At 32.2% G+C, this 13,757-nt stretch overlaps 1 protein-coding gene across 4 annotated transcripts in view; it reads right to left on the bottom strand.

Annotated features, from left to right (window-relative positions):
* LOC129947460 (uncharacterized) overlaps positions 1-13,757 on the bottom strand; it is a 179,828-nt gene that overhangs the window by 69,992 nt on the left and 96,079 nt on the right. For all 4 annotated transcript variants that reach the window (XM_056058023.1, XM_056058020.1, XM_056058022.1 and 1 more), the window contains 2 exons: positions 9,034-9,203; positions 8,707-8,970 (listed from right to left, as the gene is read on the bottom strand). In XM_056058023.1, coding sequence (XP_055913998.1) covers positions 8,707-8,970; positions 9,034-9,203 — 434 coding nt within the window. The remainder of the gene's footprint in view (positions 1-8,706; positions 8,971-9,033; positions 9,204-13,757) is intronic.

Here is a 13,757-nt window from a genome sequence, read left to right as displayed (position 1 = left end):
AGAACAATTAATGTAACAGCTTGCATTTTTATATTTAAGTTTACGTAAAGAGTTCAAAGTCACACGCATGCGTAATACGGCTTCATGCCGCATGTTACCCACTGTACCCACTACTTAAACCTACCTAACGTTCGTACTTAAGGGGGATAGAGCTCGTTGCTTGTCTTAACTTCGATCATCATCATTTTTGCGTTGTGTCTTTGAATTTAAAATCATCCCACGAAACCTTTTCTCATACAAAAAAAAAAACAAACTAAAATAAAATCAACTTCAATCTTGGTCTGCTAAAAGACCGAATGTATAATAAATTTCGTTTTCGTAAAAACGTACTTTTTTCTTATCGTTGTTGTTTTTATTGAAGGTTTTGACTTGCTGAGATTTTCTTTTCACATTTGAAAGCGAAAGCCGAAAAAGGAACCAGAATTTATGAAAAACCTGATGTATCCAATTACCAAAAAAAATATATATATAAACTCTTTTTTCTTTTGGTTAAAACAAGTTGCGAAAATAAGAAAAAAATAAACTATAAATAAAAAGGGCTAACGACCGGCAAGGCAAAAGAATAGACATAAATCAAGAGTGCTGAAAGTGGCGGACTTTTTTGTTAAAGATACATTTTTTGTAAAATGTATTGAAGTTGGAGATTTTTGGATTTATAGTTTGTAATGAAAGCAGAGGCTTGTTGCTTTAATTTAGGCTATAAGTTCGTTTTGACAAAAGTCATGAAAAAGACGTGACAGACAAAGGAAATAGATACTTTTGTGTGTTTGGTGTTGTTTCTTAATCTTAAACAATTACAATCAACAAGACATCACATGAGCTGTAATGTACATTTAATTGGGTGATCAGGGAAGCACATGAGGATTTGAACTTAGAAGACCTTCCAAGCTTAACAAAGTTGAACAATCCCAGTAATTGAAATTAAATTTTGGATCATTATTTTTCTTTAGCATAACGAAAGAATTTTTAAAGAAAATTACAATTAACTATTAAATATTTTGGATATATTGCAAAAAAACACCGAAGTCTAAGTCTCTTTCAAAAGAAAAGTTTTTCAGAGAAGTGTTGAACTCATTTGTGACATTTGTGAGTAAGGACTAGTCCAGAAACGAAACAATTATGAACTATACTAGGCAATACGAAGCATGTCTTATGTTTAAAAATAGCATGAAATTTCGAGTTTTGGTTTTATTTTTTTTATTTAAGGCAATAAGTCAAAGTCACAGTGTGAAAAAGTCAAGACCTAGAAAAAAGGGTACATTGGTTTTGAATTCCTAAACATTGTTATAAGAGAAAAAGAAAAAGTGTTCTAAGGTATTGCACATTCGCGTAGTACGGCTGAGGAACGAATCTCTTTATTTCACACTTGTGAAGTAGCCCAAAGTTAAGTTTTAATTAATTATTGATGTAAATCAAAATACCTACTCGAAAACCTTGAAAAGCGTTTTTTTTTTAATTCAATCTTAAACCTATCTTAAAGCTAGAAAAAAATTCATAAAACTAGACAAAATAACCATAACTTACAACTAACTTAATGGTCCCATACGGACAATCTAAGTTAAACTATAACACTTAATACTAATGACTTTAGGCCACAAGATCTATTTTACTTCAATTTATATTTAATTTTTTTTATTTATTAGAAAATTTGAAAAAAAAAAACTACTATCGATATTCTTTTTTATTTTTACTTAAAAACTGATTAAAATAAGGTCCTTAATATAAAACTTAAAGCTAACTTAAACTACCTTTTCTACCTATAAACTACTTAAAACTAGAACAACCACAGCAGCAAATCTAACTATCTAACGTTTTTTGTTTTTGATATTTTGTGGTCTTTAATTTTTTTGTATATTTTTTGTATATTTTTGTATAGTTTTTTTATTTTTTTTTGTGCCACCACGCCTATTCTACTTAAAACTAAACCCTAAAACTATAAAACAAGTATGTAAGCCGGCCAAGGCTTAAAACCCCATCCCGACTACCCACTATCAAGTGCCGATTGAAGCCACCAAAACTGGTTCTCCTGCTTCACTCTATCAGTTCGGTCCCATTCGGATACAGCCCTACTGAACCGAAGGAGCTCTGCTCCGCCTTGTGCCATGACGTATCGATTGTACAGGAGTCGCCTATCCACGGTTCTTCGTCTGGCGTGGTAGATTAACGGAATTGCCAATCTATTCTGTATCAGACCGCATTTGTCTAAAAAGAGGAATGCCTCTGGTGGAATAAAGCCGCTCGAGCGTGCACTTTTAAAATACTCGTCGTTCGGATAGAAGGCCCCGATAATTAAATTGTTGGTCGAACACATAGACAATGTGACCTCGAACGAGTTTTATCACGAATGCACGTAAGAAGATTCGGCTGTTCGATATAAGCCGGTACAGCGTCGTAAGCACTGCCGCTCGAACACCCGAAACTTCTCCTTCTGGGAAGGGGCAACGTTGAACCACCCAGGACAACCATAAACGATAATCGGCCTTATGAGGGCCATGTAGCAAATTAACTTCACTCTGGGTACAAGCTGACAGCATTTATGTGTCTGTCGAAATATAAATACTGATCTAACCATATACCGAGGCCAACGGAGTCCGGAACAGAATTGTCTCCTACTTCTGGACATTTATTTTCAGTTTCCAGTCGTCGCAAGAGAATTCTAATAGCCTCAACCTTTCGGGCCGTTCTGTACGCAATTAGATCGTCGGCGTACGCAATTGCCTTTGCTTTTCTAAGACTACCTATCAGATCGCTGGTGTAAATGCTGAAGAGAATCGGCGAATTCACCGCTCCCTGTTGAAGACCATTTTTAATTGAGAATGTTGTGGTAGAAGTTACATTGCCACTTTTGACAACCAACTGTCTACCGTTAAGCATATCATAAAGAATATACAACAATGGTTTGCTTAACCCAAACATGCTTAGTTTTAGGTAAGGACCTCCTAACCATACGGTGTCAAAGGCCTTTTCCAAATCAACCAGAACAGCACCTGTGCATTGTAGTTTTGATTTATTCCATTGGATATCAGAAACGAGTTTAGACGCAGCATGAATTGTGTCATAACCCGTTTTGAACCCGCACTGTTTATCCGGAATTATTTTGTTGCCCGCAGCCTACTTAGTCAGAGCTCTTTTAATGATTTTTTCGAAGACTTTGCTGATGCTCGGAAGAAGACTTATCGACCGAAGATTTGACGGGTACCTTGAAAAGCGTAATCGTATAAGGATGACAATAGCTCATGGTAAGGAAAATGTGTAAGCTAATAATGATAAGAATAAATACCCGTGTTTTTTGGCATTCTATAAATAGTATAGTAGAAAATTCCTTAGAAAACCCATCGGCAGTAGCCAGATTTTTGTATTTAAAAATTGGTACAACTGAAAGAAGACCTGTCAAAGTAATAATTAAAAAAAAAAACACACAAATACAAAAAAGCTTCTAAAAATTAAATGTTAAAATTAACTTAGCAAAAAAAAACTAACTAAAACTAATAAAATGGACAATTTTTAAAAAGAAATGATAAGAAAACATTTGGAAATAGATATTCCATAAAAAAAAGTTAATTTAACAATTGCTTCAAGGAAGGCGTTTGTTCACATTAACATGTGGTGTTGAAGCGAGCTTGAAACTCGCCTTAATTCTGTATATAACTGAATCGAGTTGAAATGAACTTGATTCTACTCGATTTTGTATTTTAGAAAGTGCTGTCAAACTTTATAAACCTTTATTGGAAACATAGCAAAACTTAATTATCTTTTCTATTGTTTTCCCTTGCAAAATAAGCCCACTTAGTCTATTTTCATTAACAAAACTAAATAATATCAACAGTAACAGATTGAATTTTTCCCCAATGGAAAACACATAATTCCAAATGCACAACTACTCAACGAACACAGCCGTCGAGATACAAATGCAATATCATTAGTACCAACTTTTGAGAATGAAATCATATATGTCAAAAACCCATCCGTAGTAAGATTTTACTTAAACTTTCATCGGTAGTTTTCATACTGCAGATATTGTTTTTTTTATTCGTGTAAGATCTTACTAAATTTTCCAAAAAAAAACACGGGTAATGTAAACTGGTAAATAATAACAATCCCATAGTAAAATTAGATTCAATTTTCTCACAAACTTTGATGTAGTAGTTTGATTTCAATTTTTAATATTTAGCAAATTTTGTTCTTTTCAACAGAAAGGTAATTATCAAAAACTGTCAACACATGGTTTTTGACGTTTACATTTTTGAAAAAAATACCATAATATAGTTGGATATAAAACTTCTTTATATTTACATTTTATGTAACACAAAAATTCCCTAAAATAAAGAGTGGTTTAGAGACGTTTGGTTTTTAAGAAGAAATAGAACAAGAAGTGTGGTCCTTAAGAGAAACAAACATATAATTTAATGTTATGCCCAAGAATTATGTCTTTTTATAACGATAAAAATGTCATTATGTTTTACAAATGATTATGGACACAAAACTGCTGGGGCTCGAAAACATCGACCACTTTTTGCCTAATGGGGCCACTTTAACTCCGATTGTCGGAAATAACGCGCCATGTATTCTCTTTCAAGTAGTCAAGTGACTTTTGTCAAAAAGGTCAAGTTCGGGTTACAGTTGAGTTACTACCTAAAAAGACACCCTTTAATGCCATTCAAAATGTCTAAATGATATTTAAATATGTAATAAAAAAACTTCTTAAAGTATGAAATCGAAAATTTAATTAGTTGTTATTTAGCTTTTGTTGAGATATTCGAAACATTAAGTCAATTAAGTAGAAATTAATATGTAGTTTTTTGATATTTTGTCAGAAAAAAATTTGTATTTTAATATTTTTTTAAATGTTAATACAAAATATTTAATGTAATATGAAATAATTTGATTTTATCGAAAAATCTATTCTTATAAATTTTAAGCAATACTTTCTGTAAGTTTTATTTTTTTTGCAAACAAAAAATATTAATTCCGTTCGTATAAAATCTTTTAAGATGCAAAATATAACTAAGAGTAAATCGGTGGGACCATAAACTTAAAAGACTCTTGAGACTCCAATCGCAAGATTTACATTTGTTTAAAGGTGAAATAAGGCCACTTGCACTTTGACAAAGCTAAATAAGGCCAAATTATTTAAAGAAATAAGACCAACTTATTTTTACGTTAAGGTATGTAAGGCGGCCAGCAACCCTCTGCTTGAGCACACTATAGGATTTTGGGTAGGATGCTAATAGTATTTTGTATGTGTAAGACAAAAAATGTACATAAAGTCGACATTTTTACTGGTTGTTAAGATTTGAAGAACGAAAAAAAAATGTCTTTCAGGATGTTCAGATTAACAGACGTTTGGCTAAATGAATATGTGAACTTATGTACCCGCAAATATCCCAATAAAAACTACAGATTTAAATTCTAGTGGCCATGAAAAATCAAGAAATGTCGAAATTTGCAATTTTTTAAATTTTCAAGGTTAATAGTTCGTCAAAAATAGGTGTATTTTTAAAACTAAAAACAATTTTAAAAAAGTGCTTATAAGCAGTTTTAGGTTTTATAGAGTCAAAAATTAAATGAATAAAAATGTTCATCAAAGATTGCAATAAAAGCTACATTCCAAAAACAATTTGGTCAAAAGCCTTTGAATCAATTTTGGAAACATTTACTTTGACATAAAACCACCAAAATATTAAGAAAACGTTTTGGTACGTTCGATGTTTATGTTTATAAAGGTTGATTTTTTATCTATCATCTTTTTGGCAACACTGGTTTAAACAACTGACAAACATTTCGTGCTTGGTTTCACTGTCCAACATCTTCAGTTTGGTTTATAATTTAACCATGGTTTATAATTTAACCATGAATCGTCTTACAAACGAGCTACCTACGCCTGCAAATTATTAAATTTTGTAATCAAGATTCGTGCTCTGTTAAAAAAATTCATCGGGCGCTTCTTCCATTTTATTGTATTCAGCGACGAAGCTCATTTTTGGCTCATTTGGGTACGTAAATTAGAAGAATTGTCGATTTTGGGGTTAATATCAACCAGAAGCATTGCAAGAGCTACAAATTCATCCAGAAAAACTCACAGTTTGGTGTGGTTTATGAGCTGTTGGCATCATTGGACCGTACTTCTTCAAAGAAGATGCGAATCGTAAAGTAACTGTAAATAATGAGCGCTACCGTAAGACGATATCCAACTTTTTTTGCCCAAAATGCAAGAGCCTGACTTGAATGACATTTCCTTTCAACAAGACGGTGCCACATGCCACACAGCACGCGGAACAAAGGACTTATCGAGAGGCGAGTTCGATAAACATTTTATTTCACGTTCGGGACCGGTCCGATTATTTTTTGTGAGACTATGTTAAAGCTCATGTCTATATAGATAAGTCCACTTCAAATGACGGATTGGAAAACAATATTGAAGCATATATTCGTGAGATACCGAAATGTTGGAAAGAGTATGCCAAAATTGGACAAAGCGGATTGACCATTTGAGGCGTAGTCAAGGTCGGTTTTTGCATGAAATAATCTTCAAGCCAAACTATCGATTCAAATAAACATTTCAAGTATTTTTCTGAATTGTATGTGTTTTTTTTTTAACTTTAATAAAGATTGCAAAAAATCACCCTTTTTATGTATTCATAATCTTATTTATAAGACAGTCAATATTTCTTGATCACTATATTGAATGTTAAAAAATAAGAACTTCCGTGTTTTTTTTTGTCTTGGGATAACCGTATTATTGATGTTTCTTAAGAACCTTTCAAATTACGAAAAAATATCGCGATTGCATAAGTTCTAAATTATAGACCATTCAATTCCAAAACGGAAATATCTTATCTTCACGCCTATACTGCTATGCCAGTGAACCATCATCTTACCCTTCTATTAGTTTATATATGATAAGTTCAAGTTATAAGATCTACTAACTAAAGTATCTTGGCGGTCCAATAGATCTTTATCTATATAAGACCATCATCATAATCATCATCATCGTTTGTATCTCTATATAGTTCTTCTAACAATCGTTTTGAAATCAAGTCTATACAAAATAAAATCTATATTGAAACTAACTACATACAAAGATATAGATAAAGTCAAAGTCTATTCCAGCAATGACTCAAAGTAATTTGTAATAACTACACTCTACGGAGGCAATCCCCTTTGAGACTTGAGAGTTCCTACTTCTATTTCTTTTACTGTGCATATACTCGTATTTTTTTTAAGACTTGGACACCGAATCTTTTAGCCATGAATTCCGGCACTTGAGCCATCCGGCAATGCTTTGAATCGAAGAAAAGCAACAACAAAAAATACCACAAAATATATTCTTTGAATTAATACTTGCAATCATGAAGGTTTGGTAGTCTTAAGGTTCTTTATGGATTTGAGAAAAATACTCCAAGAAAATAAAACAATATTTTCAATAAAAACAAATATTTTGTTTAAGTTTTGATACTTATATTCTCAATGGAAACATTTTTGATCTTCTAGCCTTTCTTAGTCAACAAAACTTCTATACGAGCAAGAAAGTTCGACAGAGGTTCTTAGCTTAACTCTGTCTATTGTTCACGTTTTGTTAGGTATTTGTTTTTTATTTTTCTATTATTTTGCAATTTTTTAGCATTGAACCATCGCATCGGTCGACAGCAGCAGGCGAGGCGAGGCAAGGCGATGTGGCATGGTGGGCGGTAGGCGGTGAACGGTGTGTTCAAAAACCCCAATCTTAGTGTACATTAACCGGGTTCCATCATTAAGTATCTTTATTTTTTGAGTATTTTTTATAATATTCAAACGGAAAGCGAGATATTATTGGAGTTTCGTGAAAATACACCAAGCCCATTCATCTCGGCTAAAATGTCGGATCAAGGAATGGAATATATAGGTATGCACATAGCGAAGATGGAGACCTATAAGCCAATCGTTAAACTAAATGAAAACAAAACAAAATAAAAGTCTTAAAAAGATGTTGCTCTAATAATGGCAGCATCACCGCCGCCGGCCACTGCGCTGCTGGCTGCCTAGGGCGTAATTAGAGTAGATGCCCTCATCAATTTTTCATATCTCTTGATGTATGGCGTTTACTTTGCGGGCTTTTGTAGCTTTTCCTTCTAACCTAGCTTATTACTTTTATATCTACTTTGTTTTGGATTTGTTTTAAGTTTCTTTTTTCTTTTAGTTCTGTTTAAGCCACGCGTATTGCAGGGAATAAAACAGATTTTTTTTTAATTTTGTGCTTTTGGTAGCAAGTGGAACATTATTTTACTGAGGATACGGATTACAAAGTTAATGAGAACATCTGGGCTTACGAAATTGTGGTTTTATACGCGAACTATGTACGAGTATATAATATAGGATGAATGTTACTTTTGGCCTTTCATGTTGAAGTGCCTTTCATAGTTTTGATTGAATTCTAGGGTTTTATTGGAGTACGGGTCTTTAACGATCCTTTTTAGATACCGCAGTAGTGGTCTATTTCTCAAATGGAATCTTTTAGTAAAGTGGATAGCTTCTGATAACATAATTATTGCTCGGCTAATGAAGTCAGAGAGGTAATTTGTACAAAATTCTGTTACAAAAATGTGTTAGTTTGATATCCCCTAGAGCGTTTACCTTCAAATTTTGAACATTAGTTTGAAGTTTATGTTTTAAGAGCTGCCAACACTCCTTTTTTATATATAGACAAACGAAAATTACTTAAACACTTACCTCATCGGAAAAATCTCCCAAATGTCTCACATCTTCTGTTTCCAAACGATCTTTGATTTCCTCCCGTGAAACAACTCGCTTTTCATTGATTTCACGTACTAAACCATCAGCAGGACGCGGTACAAATTTTTGTATCACAGTTCCACCAAAATTTTCAATTTGACCATCATTTGATGTTGTGACCAATTGATTTCCTGTCCCATTATCAACTTCATCTTTGCTAGCTTCAATTGGTAATGGATTCGGACTTCCTAAGTCACGTCGCTAGAAAATTTTAAAATTTGTTAAACATTAAATAAAATATTTATAAAGAATTTAAAATTTTACCTCAGTTGTTTCAGTTTCTTGCTTATCAGTATCTTCGGTTGTATTTGTTGATACAATTGGTCCTGAATCTTCAATAACTTTGCCATCTTCAAGCACCACTTGTCGTTTTACTCTAGTTTCTATTTGTCGTGTTGTTGTTAGTTCGGTTTTCTTTTTCGTAATCCATTCTTCTGTTAAATGAAAAAGGAGAAATCAATATTAGTCTAATTGTTAAAAATTGGTTAACTTATGATTTTGAAAAGTAAAACATTAGTTGATTTTGAACAAAAGTTGAATAATTTTATAATGGGAAAAATTTAAATCCATTTCAACTTTAAGTTAGTCAATCATTCTAGGAATGCTCATAAGTTTACCTCTTAACCGAATTTCGGCTGTATTTTGAAGTACAGAGGTGTGTTCTTTGGCCGTACTTTGTGTACGTGTAAAACCTAACCATGTTTCGGTTTTCCCCGACATTGCAATGTACTTTTCACCTACTTTTGAACACATCCCTTTTTTCTTAATGCTCTCACTCCATTTCAGGCATATTTTGGGGATATAAAAAATGTTTAGTGTGTGGTAAATATGAACAAAACTTAAGGGTCTATGCTCTCGTAGAATCTTGATTCAAAATTTAGGCCATGTTTCCATTAATTTTATCTCACGGACTTTCGCAGTCTAACTGAGGTTTTGCTACTCATATTAACTATAAGCACGTACCAACCCCTGTTTAAAATAACTTAAATAAATAAATTAGGTGGCGCAACAGTTAGTGACTTACAACTCCCAACCATTAATGTGTGTTAGTAATATTTAATATTCTCAGAGATAGAGGAGACCTGCAGTTTTAAGCCGAATCCGATCGGCTAAACAAACAAATTTTCATGACAAGATTTACTCTAGGAGAATTTGTCAATTCCTCGCAAGAGGCAATGCCAATACAAACAAAAACTAGCGTGACAGTCCAACGCACTCATAATGACGCCTCGGGTACTACTTTAGGAACCGAAATTAGGGGATCAACATTGCTGAGCCGAGTATTAAACATTGAACCAGAATCGTGCAACTGACCCTTAAACCTACAAATAAGACTAACAATAACCGTGTTTTGTTTTAAAATCTATCAATAGTATAGTAAGATTTTACACGAATAGCAAAAACAATATCCGCAGTAAGAATGCTACCGATAAAAGTTAAAGTAGAATCTTACTACGAATGGGGTTTTGACAATTATACGAGTCTTAAATGGATCTTATGTGATTTCGTTCTCAAATGTTGGTACTATTGATATTGCATTTGTATCTCGATGGCTGTGTTCGTTGAGTAGTTGGGCATTTGGAATTCTGTGTTTTCCATTGGGGGAAAAATTCAATCTGTTACTGTTGATAAAAATTAGTTTTGTTAATGAAAATAGACTAAGTGGGCTTGTTTTGCAAGAGAAAACAATAGAAAAGATAATTCAGTTTTGCTATGTTTCCATCAAAGGTTTATCTCAGTTTAGATTAAATAAATCTTTTTGGTGTTTCCACCGCACAAGAAGATCTAAAAACGATTAAGTTTGAAAGCACTTTCTAAAATACAAAAGGTGTTTCGATGTTTCTTATGAAGTGTAAGTGAGATAGTTTGATTCGTGTTAAATAATAAAGAACTGATTAGTTATGCACAATTTTATATTTTTGATTTGATTAAAACAAAACTATATTTTTTGTACACAAACATGCAAATACTCGTAAACAGACCATAATACATTATATGTAAAACCAACTCCTCTCCAAAGGTTTTTCTTCATAAATTTTGGTTCAATTCCGATCCCCGACCGGAATCGAGTGGAATCAAGCACATTTCAACTCGATTTAGGTATATAAAGAATTGAGGCGAGTTTCAAGCTCGCTTCAATAATACATGTTAATATAGTAGTCTACGAACAAAACCCGTTCTTGAAGCAATTGTTAAATGATTTTTTTTATAGAATATCAATTTCCAAATGTTTTCTTATGATTTCTTCTTAAAAATTGTCCATTTCATTAGTTTTAGTTAGTTTGTTTTTGCTGAAGTAAACTTTAACTTTTGATTTTCACAAAACTTTCTTGTATTTGTGTTTTTTTTTTGTTATTATTCTGACAGGTCTTCTTTCAGTTGTACCAATTTTTAAATACAAAAATCTAGCAACTGCTGATGGATTTTCTTGGGAATTTCCTACTATACTATTTATAGAATGCCGAAAAAAACACTAGTAATAACTGTAAATCTACAAACTACAGTTGTCTTAAAACTGCTGACATTGAAATGTTTCCTAGAGGATACTACTCTGTTCTCTATATACTACCGGAGCTGTAAAAAATTAAGAAGAAGGTGGTAAAATCTTCTAAGCAAACTTAGCTTTGATATTAAAAACAAAAACTAGGGTGAATTCTTAGGAAGAGCTGAGTTATTTAAACTTACAAAAACATAAATAAATAAATTGGGTGGCGCAACAGTCCGTTTGAGAACTAGGGCCTTGTGACTGACAACGCTCAGGGATGGACGAGACCTACAGTTCTAAGTCGAATCCGAACGGAACATTTGAAAAAGCACTTTTTATGACAAGAATTACTCTTGGAGAATTTGTCAATTCCTCGCAAGGGGCAGTACCCGTAAAAAAAACTTTAGGTGACATAGGCAGGGATCGAACCCAAGACCTTTAGCATGACAGTCCATCGCACTAACCATCATGCCACGGGTACTACAAAAACATACAATCTCTATAAAGAAATGTCAAGCATCTATTATTGGAATTTTTTCGACAGTAACATTCGTTGAAAATGTTTGTTATTAGACACAAATTTCCTGATTGGAATCACGGATTTCTTGATTGGGTTCAAGAATTTGAGATTTAAGTTAGGCGCCAGTTATAGCTATCATTGAAATCAATGTTTTATGGTGTTTCCCTTTGATTAGGAATGAAAATTATATACTGATCGATCGAAATTCAGACAAACATTTTTTTTTTGAAAAAAAAAGTGTAATTACCAATTTATTTTTCTCTAAAAATGTATTTTTTTGGACGGAAATTTATTTTCCTGAACAACTGATACTTTTATGATCAAAAGTGAAACAAATCGTTTCACTGACTTGTGTTCCAATTTCACACAACTACAATGACCGATTTCTGTCAGTAAACATTTTTCGGTGGATTTCAATCAGGAAATTGTGTTCAATGACAGAAATTTTTAATGACAGCTATAAACGACCTGTCAAAAATTCCAATACTTGTTTGAATGATGAAAACCAATGTTAGCTGGCTACTTAACCATTTAAAATTAAAGTGACAGGTAGAAATTCAAAGAAAATGGAACGGTTTCAGTTTCAAATTGAAAATTTTGACATTTCTCGACGTTTAAAGGTCCCTAGAGTCGATATAAAAGATTTTTAGAAAGATGACTGTGCGTGCGTGTACGTACGTTCGTACGCCCGTACGTTCGCGACGTTTTTTCGTCTTCCATAGCTCAAGAACCAGAAGTGATATCTATTTCAAATAAATTTTGTTACACAGAAAATAAGGCAGAAAGATGCAGAAAGGGCTCTCAAGAGAATTGCGTGGCTGGTTTTTTTTACCATACCAGCTTAAAAAAAAGGTGAACCAATGACGCTAGAGACTTGAATTAAATTTTATATTATATATTGTAACGTGATACCAAATCAGTATATTTTTGGAAAAAAAATCCAATTAATGTTTTTTTATAAATCAAAAAAAAACTAAAACAAAAATTTGTCACTTTGAAAATTTTACGAATATTAAATGATGTTATCTCCAAAACAGTTTTGTGCATTGACAAACAAAAAAAAACGTTTTTAACATCTTTTAACATTTGGAGAAAAATCGAATTGACAGTATTTTTTATAGAAAATAAAAACCTAAAAATAACATTATTCAAAGTTGGTAAAAATGTAATTTCAACTTAAATATCTTTTCCAAAGTTATAAGCTTCCAACTAATTTCAACTTATAAGAAATATTGTTTTCAACATTCAGAACAATTTTGAAAAGAATCAAATTGACAGTTTTTTTTACAAAAAATAAAAACCCAACAAAAAACCAATACTAAAACTTGGTAAAATTTTACTTGTGACTCAAATAGCTTTTCAAAAATTAAAAATATTGTTTTCAAACTTATTTTTTTATTTCACAGAAAATATTGTTTTCGATATTCAGTAGTTTTTTTTATAAAAATCCGACAGTCCGTTAAAATCTACAGAAAATAGTACGCAAATTTGGTAAAAATTGATGTTCGGTTCTTGACATCTAAATTTTTTTTTATAATTTAAAATTTTTAAGAATAATTCAACTGACAACTTTTTTTAACCTACACGAAAACCTACAAACTTTTAAGCAAGACAAATCGACAGACGGGATGGGATACAAAAAACTCTACAACACATCAGCATCATTTCGACACCAAACATAACAAATTTAACTCTTTTACTCGCCTTTAAGTCTTGAAACAAAATTTTCAATGATGAAAACCAATGAAAGCTATAAATGCCCTTTAACTCGGGGTTAAAAATGTATTGAAAAATATGCAAATATTAGACCTGTTCCGTATTTGTCTGAATTAAACAAGAATTTATAAATTCTGCAAATAAATGTAACCATAAATTCGTTCTGTAATTCACTTAAGCACAACTTAAATCAAAGGTATTAAAACATGTACATAGACATATGTGAAGCCTCTTTGGTTGTTAGCTCTGCAAATAAACTAAATACTT

Source organism: Eupeodes corollae, chromosome 2 (genome assembly GCF_945859685.1).
Source record: "Eupeodes corollae chromosome 2, idEupCoro1.1, whole genome shotgun sequence".
Lineage (NCBI taxonomy): Eukaryota > Metazoa > Arthropoda > Insecta > Diptera > Syrphidae > Eupeodes > Eupeodes corollae.
This window is presented reverse-complemented; position numbering and strand designations above follow the sequence as displayed.